Source organism: Puma concolor, chromosome E3, assembly GCF_028749965.1.
Source record: "Puma concolor isolate L17-30 chromosome E3, mPumCon1.1.hap2, whole genome shotgun sequence".
NCBI classification, from domain to species: domain Eukaryota; kingdom Metazoa; phylum Chordata; class Mammalia; order Carnivora; family Felidae; genus Puma; species Puma concolor.
In genome coordinates this window covers 30,229,548-30,242,036 of record NC_141682.1, presented here as the reverse complement: position 1 = coordinate 30,242,036, position 12,489 = coordinate 30,229,548, and the positions used below count along the sequence as shown (strand labels likewise).

Genomic DNA, 12,489 nt, shown 5'->3' with positions numbered 1-12,489 from the left:
TTAGCCGGGCTGGTTTCTCTGGAGGCCTCTCTCCTTGGCTTGCAGATAGCCTCCTTCTCACTGTGTCCCCACACAGCGTTTCCTCTGTGTGTGCATTACCCTGGTGCCCATTTGTGTGTCCAGATTTTCTCTTCTTATCAGGACACTAGGCAGATTGGACTAGGGTCCCATCTAAAGACCCTATATCCCAAACGGCCCCATTCTGAGATATTGGGGCTTAGGGCTCCAACATATGAATTTTGGGAGGGGCACAATTCATCCCCTAACAACAGGATTGACACGTGGAGGAAGTCTGCAAAATAACAGGTTAGTGCCCCCGAGTGGAGACTAAGGTGATAGATACGTAACGATTCAGTGCCACGCAAAGTGATTGGGGGTTGGATGCGAGACTGGAAAAAGGACTTCAGGGGGACAATTGGCAATAATTTGAATAAGGTCTGTAGATGAGGTAATAGTACGACATCAGCGACTGCTCTCTTGCTTTGATCATTGTACTATGGTTATGCAAGACGTCAGTATTTGGGGGAAGCTTGGGTGATGCCTATATGGGAACTCTTGTACAATTTTTGCAATTTTTTTGAAGTCTGGAATCGTTTCAAAATGAAAAGCCAAGAGTTAAAAAAAAACCCTAAAATGAAATAAAATAGGGTAAACAAATAGAAGGGAGGGGTGGTGCCTGGGTGGCTCAGTCAGTTAAGCATCTGACTCTTGATTTTGGCTCAGGTCATGATCTCATAGTGGTGAGATTTAACTCCTTGAGGGTCTCTGTGCTGACAGTGTGGAGCCTGCTTGGGATTCTCTCTCTCTCCCTCTCTCTCTGCCCCTCCCCTGCTGGCGTGCTGGATGGCTCTCTCTCTCTCAAAATAAATAAAAATTAAAAAAGAGAAGAAGAAGAAGAAGAGAGAGAATGAGAATGGGTTTGAATGTGACAGAGAAGGAAGAAAAAAGGGAGGAAAAAAAGCAGACAACTGAGTTCCATTAGATCAGAGATGACATCTGTTGCTGGGGTCCCCCCTGAGCCGTGCTTCAGGGACTCTGCCTGGGAGCTCCGCACGTTTTCCGAGGCAATATTCAGGGAGTCCACACACTGAAGTGAAGGCAATAGGTCCCCCAGCCTCACTTCCCCATCCACGAAAGGCCTCACATTTTAACTTGTGGCTTTACCTCTAAGCGACACAAGTGTATTGTGTGCGTTGGAAGAGTGAGTTCCGTGCCTGTAAACACTTAACATACACCATCCTCTTGGTAACTGAATTTTGGTATCCCTTCCCCCCGCCCCCATTTTTTTGAGCTGCAATTCACATACCATAGAATCCACCGTTTGAAATAGCATGCAATGGTTTTCCGTACAACCATCACCCCTAACAGAGAACGCTTTCGTCGCCCCCCAAGGAACCGCACACCCAGTCGCTTCGCGTTCTCTCCATCGCCCAGCCTCTGGCAACGGCTAGTCTACTTTCCGTCGCTGCGCGTTAGCCCATTCTGGACGTTTCACGGACATGGACCACGCGTTTTGTGGACCGGCCACGTTTCAAAGGCTCAGCCCCGCAACGGTTAGTGGCCACGGGATTGGACGGCGCGGATTGGGTGTGCGCGGGCCGCCCAATGACTCGGGAGCATCTGGGAAGACAGGTGCAGGTGGCGGAGGCGGCGCCGAGGGCAGGGCCGGCGGGCGGGCGTGGCCCAGGGGGCCTGCGCGGCGGTAGCTGGCGGTCGCCCCCAGCGCGGGCATGGCGGGTGGGTGGCGGGCGCTGCTGCGCGCTGCCCGGCGCTACCCGTGGCCCACGAACGTGCTGCTCTACGCGGCGCTCTTCTCCGCCGGCGACGCGCTGCAGCAGCGGCTACGGGGCGGTCCGGCCGACTGGCAGCAGACGCGGCGCGTGGCCACCGTGGCCGTGACCTTCCACGCCAACTTCAACTACGTATGGCTGCGCGTGCTGGAGCGCGCGCTGCCCGGCCGTGCTCCGCGCGCCGTGCTGCTCAAGGTGCTGTGCGATCAGGCGATCGGCGGGCCAGTGGCCGTCTCGGCCTTCTATGCCGGTGAGCGGCCCGGGCGGGGACCGGGTCCAGGGCGAGATCCGACGAGGGGGCCTGGAGCCAAGGTTGGGGGACTGGAGGCCGGGGCTGGGGGCTCCTGGGGGCTGGGATGGAGCCAGGGGCTCTGGGGCCGGACCCGGGCTGCAAGCCAAGGGGTGGGGGTGAGGGCAGGATTTCAGACTGCTGAGAGAGCCAAGGGAAGAGCAGGAGGTCGAGGTGCAAGAGTTGACAAGTCTGGGGACAGGAGATTAAGGGGAGAAGTTCAGAGGTGGTGGTTGGAGAAGCGGAGAACTAGGAGGCCAGGGTCCAGGATCGGAGTTGGGACGCTGGGGTTGTGCATAGTTGAGTGGCTGGAGGTTTCAGGGAGCCTGGGAAGTCGGCTAGACCTGGAGGGAGGCAGGACTGGGGGGCCGCCTTTTCCCCTTGGAAAAGGTCCGAATAAACGTCGAGGAGATCATAGCTCCTATCCATGGCGGCTGCAACCCTAGTGACCTAGTTATGGGACAGGGCAGTCCTGCTCCTGGGAAAATCCACGCTCAGGGCTACGGGCCCCCTTTCTACTGGCAGACACATCAATGAAATGGGAGGGGACTGGGGACCATGGGCGCAGAGCAGGTGGAACAGAGTCCCCCAGAAAATTCATGCTCAAGGCCTCAGTCCTGCTTTGGTAACAAGAATTTCCTTTGGGCATTCCCTGTATAAAAAAGCCACAGAAAATGTGAGGGGACCTCGGATCTTGCCATAGAGAACTCTACGCCTAGGAAAAGACCTACGAGGCCCTTCCTCAGAAAATCACCCTGGGTCCTAAAGGGCTGACTTTGGGAATCTTCCACAGGACCTTAAATGCCAAAACCAATGCCAGGGGCTCTGTAGCCTCTGTCCTCCTAGCAGTTTCTGTAGTGGGTGAGGGCGAGGGCAGGGGAGTGGCACCAATTCTGTAAGAAAATCCAAGGGTCCTGGGCCTGGCCTTTGCACTGGGGATAACAGATTCCCCCAAGTAGGTCGTCTTTTCAGTGGCTGTTGGTGCCTTCTAAACTGGGTTGTGGGGCTCCGATCATCTCCTTGAAGAAACCACAATGCCTTATGGGTCTTATTTTGGGGGGCCAGATTCCGTTCCTTTTCTCACAGACCCCACAGGAAGCATGAAGGGCCTCGTTGCCTGCTGTGGGCTCAGCTATCCCATGGCTGATGGGGTCAGTGGGGTCAGGGAAATAGAGGACCCAAGGCTGGGGCTGCTGGGTGCCTGGTACCAAGGTGTGACTTCCATGCCACATTGGCAAGGAAGTTCCTCGTGGCCACTACTGCAGTGGTCTTGAACGCTGGTGAGGATTTGGGACATAGGGGCTGGGCCTCTGGGAACCGGATTCCCATTTGATCTTCAAACAACCAAGGGAGGCAGATCCACTTTATTATTGCTGTGTTACAGAGCAGAAAACTGAGATTCGAAGGGGGTTAAGTGATTTGCCAAAAGACAACATAATCCACACAATCCATTCCATACCATGTTCTTTTTTTAAAAAAAATTTTTTTTTAACATTTATTTATTTTTGAGAGATAGAGACAGACAGAGCACGAGCTAGGGAGGGGCAGAGAGAGGGAGACACAGATTCCAAAGTAGGCTCCAGGCTCAGAGCTGTCAGCACAGAGCCTGAAACAGGGCCCAAACCCACGAGCTGTGAAATCATGACCTGAGCCAAAGTCGGACGCTTAACCGACTAAGCCACCCAGGCACCCCCATACCGTGTTCTTAATCTTGGGTGTTGTCACTGTGTGTGAAAGCAGAAAGAAGCCTCGGTAACCAGGCTCCAGGAGGCCTGCGGTTCAAGTCTGAGGCCCTTGGCTCTTGACATGGATCCCTACCCAGATGGCTGCTTTGTTTTGCTTTTTAGATTTCTGGCCTGATTTCCCTCTCCTCGTGTGAAAATGAAGGTGGGAGGAGTGGGTTGGATGTTTGTTCCAGGCATTTCCAACTGGGAAATTGCCTGTATCAGATGATCCTTTGTGCTGGGGCCACCTGGGGGAGCTTGGATTATGATGGAGAGGTCCAGCTGGGAATCTGCACCCGGGTTGGACGTGGTATAACATTAACCTCCCCAAGCTCATTTTTCTGCTTCTGTAACTACCAACATCCGCAGATTGTTGGAGAGGGGAGTCAAATGGAATAAGGCACATAAAGTGCTTAACGCTTAATTAGTGCTGGTTAAGTGGAACCCGACCTTACCAATACTTGCATGCAAGGGAATTCTCCTAAATTCTGTTCTAAAAATCCCTTGCAATAGGCTGAAAAAAACACCTCTCATTTCCCCTTCCTCCTAATCAGATTTGAAGGAGAATTTTTAAAGCACTTTTATTTTTACTCCTTCCTAAAATAGGAGGATTTTGTCTTTGCTCCCTGAATTTCTTTTCAGGGTTGTTGAACATGCAAAGTTTTCAGAATGTTTTTAGGAAGGCTCAAGCGATGTTCTTGCTTTCAGATTCTGATTGGAATAATGATACTGGAATAATTCTGATTAGAATATTGAGGGGGAACTTTGTAGTTGCCAGAGCACCCAGGGTCCGTCAGCCACTTTTTTTTTTTAAAGAAGGAAATTAAATATTTGTTCATTCATTTATTAATTATTTTTTAAAGTTTTTATTTTGAGAGAGAGAGAGAGAGGGAGAGAGAGCTCACGTGTGTGCGCCTGTGAGCAGGAGAGGGACAGAGAGAGAGAGGGAAAGAGAGAATCCCAAGCAGGCTCCCCACTGTCAGCCTGGAGCCCAACGCGGTGCTTGATCTCACGCATCAGGAGATCATGACCTGAGCCAAAATCAAGAATTGGACGCTTAACCGACTGAGCCACCCAGGCACCTCTATATTTCTAAAATTTTAAACATCTTACAAAAAGTTTGGAAGGCAGAGAAGTCACCAATCATCCTGCTATCTGAATGCTGTGAATTCTCTTAAAATTAAAAAAAAAAATGTGTATTTTTTCTATCACTTTTATACTCTGCTATTTCTACTTCATATTTATCACTCCTTTAAGATTTATCCAGTTTTTGTTTATTTATTTAAGGATTTTTCAAATTTTATTTTTTGTTTTTAAAAACTGTTTATTTTGAGACAGAGAGAAAGACAGAGAAGATGCACAGGGGAGGGGCAGAGAGAGAGGGAGAGAAAATCCTAAGTAGGTCCTTGCTGTCAGCCTGGAACCCGACTTGGGGCTCCATCCTACGAACCGTGAAATCATGACCTGAGCCAAAATCAAGAGTTGGATGCCCAACCAACTGAGCCACCCAGGTGCCCAAAGATTTATCTGGTTTTAGAATGGAGGTTATGTCGTTTTCACTGTTGGGTCAGAAGGGACATGATGAATGAGAAGATACCACCGGCTACTTTGCATTTTGAAATAGGAAATTTTAACTGTTAGGCAGTATTCTTCCCACTGAATCTTTCAAAAATTCTTTTGGTGTGTGTTTTTACAAATAGGCATGAGTATTCTCCAGGAAAAGGATGACATATTTTTGGACCTGAAACAGAAATTCTGGAATACGTACAAGGTAAGAACAGACTTTTGAAAAGGTAACCCAGATCTTTTCGTATATTTGTAAAATTAAGTACATTTTAAGGAAACTCTTCTTAAGTTAGGGCTCCAGTTGGTTGGCACCAGGGGACGATATACTGATGGAGAGATCTTAAGATTGTTTTGCTAGTGAATGAGTAAGACGCTTTAAGGGTGTCTCTATATTGGGAGTGTCTATACATGCGTGTCTGAATTTTAGTCAATGTTCATGATGAGTCCTGTTTTGAAAATTTACTCTTATCATGGTTATAGTTTATTTAGTGAAGTTTGGACCCAAAGAGGTTGGTGCACAAGAGGAATAGTAACACATGAGTGATTAATGGAATCATGCCCATTCAGAGCCAATGTCCCCAGGTGTACATTCTGCTGCATCCCTGTGAAGGATGTTCCCCAAGATCACTTCTAGACTAAAAGCAAGTCACGTGTCGCACCGTTTGCTCAATACAAATATACACAACCCAGTCCAACAGGTATTTATTAACTTATTCCCTGAAGATTTATTGAGCAGCACCCCGAAGGCCTGGCAAAATCAGGGGTGCTTTCTGTCCCTGGCCTAGAGCATGTTTTATTCTATTAATCCCAATTAAGTGAGTTTTCAGGAGGGCCGAATATGCACAGACTGGGCCTTGGGCTTCACCTGTGTTTAATTCCCTATCAGAGGCGGTGCCAAGCCACACCGGGCTATTGCCTGTACTGATTCTGGCATCTTCTATGGAGTAACTGAGCCCCAGAATCAGCATTGCCTGCTTGATGGTTGGAGGCAGATGGTAGGGAGGGCGGAAGCTGCATGCTCCCCTCCCCACCCCCCCTGCCGTTATGCTCAGGGACAGTTTCTTCTCTTTTTTTTTTAATGTTTATTTATTTTTGAGACAGAGAGAGACAGAGCGTGAACAGGGGAGGGTCAGAGAGAGAGGGAGACACAGAATCTGAAGCAGGCTCCAGGTTCTGAGCCATCAGCACAGAGCCCGAAGAGGGGCTTGAACTCACAGACCGTGAGATCATGACCTGAGCTGAAGTCGGACACTCAACTGACTGAGGCACCCAGGTGCCCCAGTTTCTTCTCCTTTAAGGGGAAAGAGTATTCAGAGCTCTTGTTATTTCCCTTGGGGCAGAAATCAGGAGCCCATCGTGACTCACAAATCCAAATGTGATTTTCTTCTGCTTTATTTTGGAAAAAGAAACAAGTTTGCCCATTATGTCAGAGATCCTACGGAGGCATCTACACGTAACGTTTAAAAAAAAGAGCAAGCCAGCAGAATTGGGAAAGAAAGGGGCTTTAAGCAGGGACTTGCAGGTCTTTCAGATTCTCCTCCCTTAACTAAGACACACAGGCCACCTTTATTGGGTGTTGGATATCCTGCCAAGGATCCTATACGTCAGGAATAGTGGCAGGAGAAACCAGCTAGAGGGTCAGTGTAACCGAGGTCACATTAGAAACAGAGAATGGCGGGGAAGTGCCTGGGTGGCTCAGTCGGTTAAGCGTTGGGCTCTTGATCTCGGCTGAGGTCATGATCTCACGGTTCATGAGATCGAGCCCCAAGCTGTCAGTGCGAAGCCTGCTTGGGATTTTCTCTCTCCCTCTCTCTCTGCCCTTCCCCCACTCATGCTCGCAAAATACATAAATAAAACTTAAAAAAAATAGGACTGATTGGAGAGCTATTTAGGAGGTGGAATTTGTCGCTCTGGGTGAATGATTGGTGGTAGGGGTAATGGGGCAAGGATGCATCTAGGATGGCCTTGAGTGGTAGCTCATCACTTGGGATAGTGCATAGAGGACAGCGAGCCGATTGGGGAAAAAAGACAGATGAGTTCAGTTTGAGAAATATTGAATTCTAGATGCCATTAGAATATCCAAAGGGAGACTTCCAGATGCACAGAGGAGAGCCCAGAGAGAAGGACATTAGATATGGGAGAAACTGGTTAAAACCGGGCTTTTGAGCCAAGCTTGATCAATGAAACCAAGAGCACAAACACTAGGAGTTGGAAGACAAGAAGCGTCCAAAAAGAATCTGTCACAAAGGCTTTCTTGTAGCCCGAGGGACATGTGAGTGAAAGCAGAATTGCTTTTTGGTTGCTGAGGAATCAACCCCACGCCCGATCCCAAGTTCTTTGGATGAAGGTGGAAAGAACATGTCTCATTTATTTGTTGTTTACATGTAGGTAGTACTTGAGTTTTTACTTTGTTCTGTACAGATAGCTTGCAATTTATGTCTCCTTTCACTGCCTGCAATATGGTGGCTCAGGTATATTCCCTCTTAGAAATATATCTAGTATTACATTCTTCTCTTTTATAGGTTTTTATTTTTAAAAAATTTTTATGTTTATTTTTGAGAGACAGAGAGCGAGCCAGCAGGGCAGGGGCAGAAAGAGGGAGACACAGAATCTGAAGCAGGCTCCAGGCCCTGAGCTGTCAGCACGGAGACAGATGAGGGGCTCGAACTCATGAACCGTGAGATCATTACCTGAGCCGAAGTCAGACGCTTAACTGACTGAGCCACCCAGATGCCCCATCTTTTATAGGTTTTTAAAACTTTAACTTGGAAATGATTTCGAGCTGACAGAAAAATAACAGAATAGTTCAAAGAATACCCTTTACCCATATTTGCCTATAGTTAACATTTTGCCTATTTGTTTTATTATTTCCTGGCTCTATCCATCTATCCATCGATCTTTCTATCTGTTTCTCTGGATCATTTGAGGGTAAATTACACACAGAATTACCCTTTACCCCTAGATACTTAAGTATCTATTTTCTAAGAATAAATATGTTCTTTTATATAACCACAGCAGAGTTAGCAACTTCGATACATTTAACAACGGTGATAATCCTTTTATCTCACCCACCAACTTTATACCATGCTTGTAAATTCACTATCTAATGGTCTTTACAGCATTTCTTTTCCTTTCAAAAGGTAGAGGATGCAGTCTAGGGTCAGGTAGTGCATTTAGTTGTCCTGTCTCTTTAGTCTCCATTAACTGGGAAAATTTCCTTAGCCTTCTTTTGTCTATTACAACACATATATTTTTCTTAATTTTTTTATTTTTATTTTTGATAGAGAGAGACAGAGAAGCAGACTGCGAGTGGGGGAGGAGCAGAGAAGGAGAGAGAGACAGAGACACAGCATCTGAAGCAGGCTCCAGGCTCTGAGCTGTCAGCACAGAGCTCCATGGGCGGGGGCTTGAACTCACAAGCCATGAGATTGTGACCTGGGCCAAAGTCGGACACTTAACTGACTGAGCCACCCAGGTGCCCCTCAACACTTTAGTTTTTGAAGAATACAGTTTTGCTTCTCCCCTTAAAAAACAGCAACAAAAAAACCCCACAACAAAACCCCCAAAACAAAATACTCCCTTTTTGGCGGTATTTTGTAATACACGAGAATGTCAGCTAAACTTATTCTATAGCAAGAAATAGTAGAATATATTATTTGCCTTCAATCTTTTTACATAAAAAATCAAACGTTTTAGATAAAATTAGAGTCCCCTCTGGCTCTCATTGTGTGACATAGACTATGTTATTAACAAATCATTCCATAAAGAATGAAAAATTTAAAACTTTACTGATGATCCTTTTATAAATATATTCCTGGGGCATCTGGGTGGCTCAGTCGGCTCAGCGTCCAATGCTTGATTTTGGCTCAGGTCATGATTTCAGGGTGGTGGGTTGGAGACCCACATCAGCTCCGCTCTGGGCATTGAGCCTGTGTATGACTCTCTCTCCCTCTCTCTGTCCCTCTCCCCCACTAGTGCTCTCTATCTCTTTTAACACACACACACACACACACACACACTCCTATAGCATTTGCTTGGCCTAACAGTAAAACCACAATGTATAAATATGTGTTGTTATTTTGAAAGCGGCTAAGAGAAATGGTACTGATTCTGAGAGTCTTCTCATTCTGGGTCTGTGGATATGACTAATATAAATATCTCGTACCTGAAATCTCTTTGCACAGCTCTTACCCTCTTCTGCCTGAGAGACTTTAAGTAGTCTGATTTAAGCGGCTTAGTCTGAAACATAATACCACCTCCACGTTTTATCTGCCTGGTATTTCTTAATCTTTCATGGCATGAGCTGTGGGATTGTGTGTGTGTGTGTGTGTGTGTGATTAAAACGCATTCTAATAAAGTTTTTCTTTATTCCAGAGTGGTCTGATGTACTGGCCCTTTGTGCAGGTGAGTGTCGAACGACTCAGAATGCTAATTCATGGCTGTGGTTTGTCTGGAGCCTCGCATACTCTTTCTTTCTGTTACAGCTGACCAACTTCAGCTTGGTTCCCACGCACTGGAGGACAGCTTACACTGGACTTTGTGGTTTTCTGTGGGCTACCTTCCTCTGCTTTTCACAACAGAGCGGTGATGGCACGTTCAAGTCTGCTTTCACCTTCCTTCATGTGAAAGAGGCCGGTGCCGTTGAAAGGCCTCCCGAGAAATGAGAAGCCAAGGACTCCCTGACAATGACGGATTTATTTTATTTTATTTTTTGATGCAGTGGATTGCTTGCAGATAAGAGTCTACTCATCAGTTTTGTGCTCCATTTTGGAGAACTACTATTGCATAGACCCACCGATTAAGTATCAATGAATACTTTAAATTTTATTCAAACCTTTTTTCCCCATGCTAGTCTGAAAGTATCACTTCTCTACTGTGTTCACGTCTCTAATACTTTGGTGACCACTGTGCCATCATGGCATTTTGCAATTATTACTATTTCTATTCTAATATTTTAATGCCAGTTGATTTAAAGAACCCATTTTGCTTCTAAAATCTCAGGTTGTCTCCTAAACACTTTGGATCTGTTGAACTTTTATACCAAAAATATTCCTTATATAAGTAAATTGGTGTTTACATAGAGCTCAATCAAGGAGAAGATTGAATAACTGGATTTTTTTTTTCTGGAAATACTTTATAGAATAATTTCTTGTTCTCCTGATGCTAAGTTCTGTAAGAACATTTTATGCCATCAAAAAAAAAATAATAATAGTATGTGATTGGTGTGTCCTGTATAGAAATGTATTTCATGGATGTCTTCTACTATTGTAATTTTGAAAAATTTTTTTTAACGTTTGTTTATTTTTGAGAGAGAGCATGAGCAGGGGAGGGGCAGAGAGATAGGGAGACACAGAATCTGAAGCAGGCTCCAGGCTCCGAGCTGTCAGCACAGGGTGATGCAGGGCCCAAACCCACGAACCGTGAGATCGTGACCTAAGCTGAGGTGGGAAACTTACCCGACTGACCCACCGAGGCGCCCCATACAACTATTGTAATTTTGAAGTTAAGTACTTTTTAGTTCATGTGTTCTAGTTTTGAGCAAATTCAGGCCGAAGTATCCCATATCTGCATTCTAGACTTAGGAAATATACACAACATCTGGCTTCTTAAAGAAATATATTGAGGGGCACCTTGGTGGCTCAGTTGGTTAAGTGATGACTTCGGCTCAGGTCATGGTCTCATGGTTTATGGGTTCAGGCCCCACGTCAGACAGCTGACAGCTGTCAGCTGACAGCTCAGAGCCTGGAGCCTGCTTTGGATTCTGTGTCTCCCTCTCTCTTTGCCTCTCCCCCTCATGCTCTGTCTCTCTCAAAAATAAAACAAACATTTTTAAAAAATTTTAAAAAATATATTGAGTGAAGTTTCTTTTCTAAGAAAATGAACAAATTTTCTTCCTCTGGAAGGAAAACTCTATTTCATAGGTTTCCAAGGAAAACAGTTACCCCAAATTTCACACCGATGTTATATTTTTAAAAATCAGTGTTTTCAAATAAATCTTTATGGGCAGTCTTTGAGGCAGGTGTGAGAAACCTGATCCAGACTTTCTGATTTACTGTTTGTCTAACCTCAAAACCAGTGGGTCTAAAAATGCTGTGGATATCTCAGGAAGGTTCAGCAAACTTCACCTAAAAATTGCACCCCAATGCTGTTTTTCACGAGTTTTTCATGAGCATTTCACAAGTTTTAACATGGGAAGAGCTGAAGTGTTCATGCATTTATCTTGAGAATTTGTATTTAAAATTAAGGAATGTGCACTTAAGAATTTTAAGCATATAATTCATATAATTTGTAATATAAATGTGTTTAAGTCCTAACTATATCATGTCTATGATTTATTTGAATTTACTAGGTATTAATATATTTTACATTATTGGGAGAATGGTGAGAACGTTTCTAGATAGCTTAATTCTAAAATTTGTTACAGTACTCACATTATTTTGAAAGTAGTTAATACAACAGCTATTTCATAATATATAAGACAGATTTTGTCATTGAAAAAGTGTATCTAGAGTAACTATGATAAACTACTGCCTGGCAATCTTTTAGACAAGCTTCAGCATTACTTTTTTGATGGAATAATTGCATTTTGTATAGAAGTAATTGGGAACACAGGGGCGCCTGGGTGGCTCAATTGGTTAAGCGTCTGACTTCGGCTCAGGTCATGATCTCGCAGCTCGTGGGTTCGAGCCCTGCATTGGGCTCTGTGCTGATGGCTCGGAGCCCAAAGCCTGCTTCAGATACTGTGTCTCCCTCTCTCTCTGCCCCTCCCCCACTTGTGCTCTGTCTCTCGCTCTCCCAAAAATAAATAAATATTTTAAAAGATTTTTAAAAAGAAGTAATTGGAACACAGACCTTGTTTATACCATCAAGGGGGAAAAGCTTATTATTCATAAATGAGTGTGATCATCTTTACTCAGTCACGTGCTGCCCTGTGCTGTAGAGAACATATAGCATGCATTCTCTGAATTTTTGCAAGTGATACACTTCTGATTTTTATGCAATAGTACTTTCATGTTTTAGTGTGAGAAATGAAAGTTACTCCAAGTAATGCAATGTTTGTCTGTTTTAAAATGCTGCTGGGGCACCCTGGTGGCTCAGTCCGTTAAGTGTCCAACTCTTG

The 12,489-nt window shown here is 45.3% G+C and overlaps 1 protein-coding gene across 2 annotated transcripts in view; it reads left to right on the top strand.

Moving 5' to 3' along the window:
- The first annotated feature begins 1,607 nt into the window (after positions 1 to 1,607).
- MPV17L (MPV17 mitochondrial inner membrane protein like) overlaps positions 1,608 to 12,489 on the top strand; it is a 32,128-nt gene continuing 21,246 nt past the window's right edge. Inside the window, exons 1-4 of one of the 2 annotated variants that reach the window (XM_025916903.2) lie at positions 1,636 to 2,040; positions 5,504 to 5,574; positions 9,744 to 9,773; positions 9,854 to 12,422. In XM_025916903.2, the coding sequence (XP_025772688.1) occupies positions 1,731 to 2,040; positions 5,504 to 5,574; positions 9,744 to 9,773; positions 9,854 to 10,033 (591 nt within the window). In that variant the 5' untranslated portion in view covers positions 1,636 to 1,730 and the 3' untranslated portion in view covers positions 10,034 to 12,422. Of the gene's footprint in view, positions 2,041 to 5,503; positions 5,575 to 9,743; positions 9,774 to 9,853; positions 12,423 to 12,489 lie in introns of those variants that run through there. The other variant, XM_086693012.1, reaches the window with a different exon arrangement.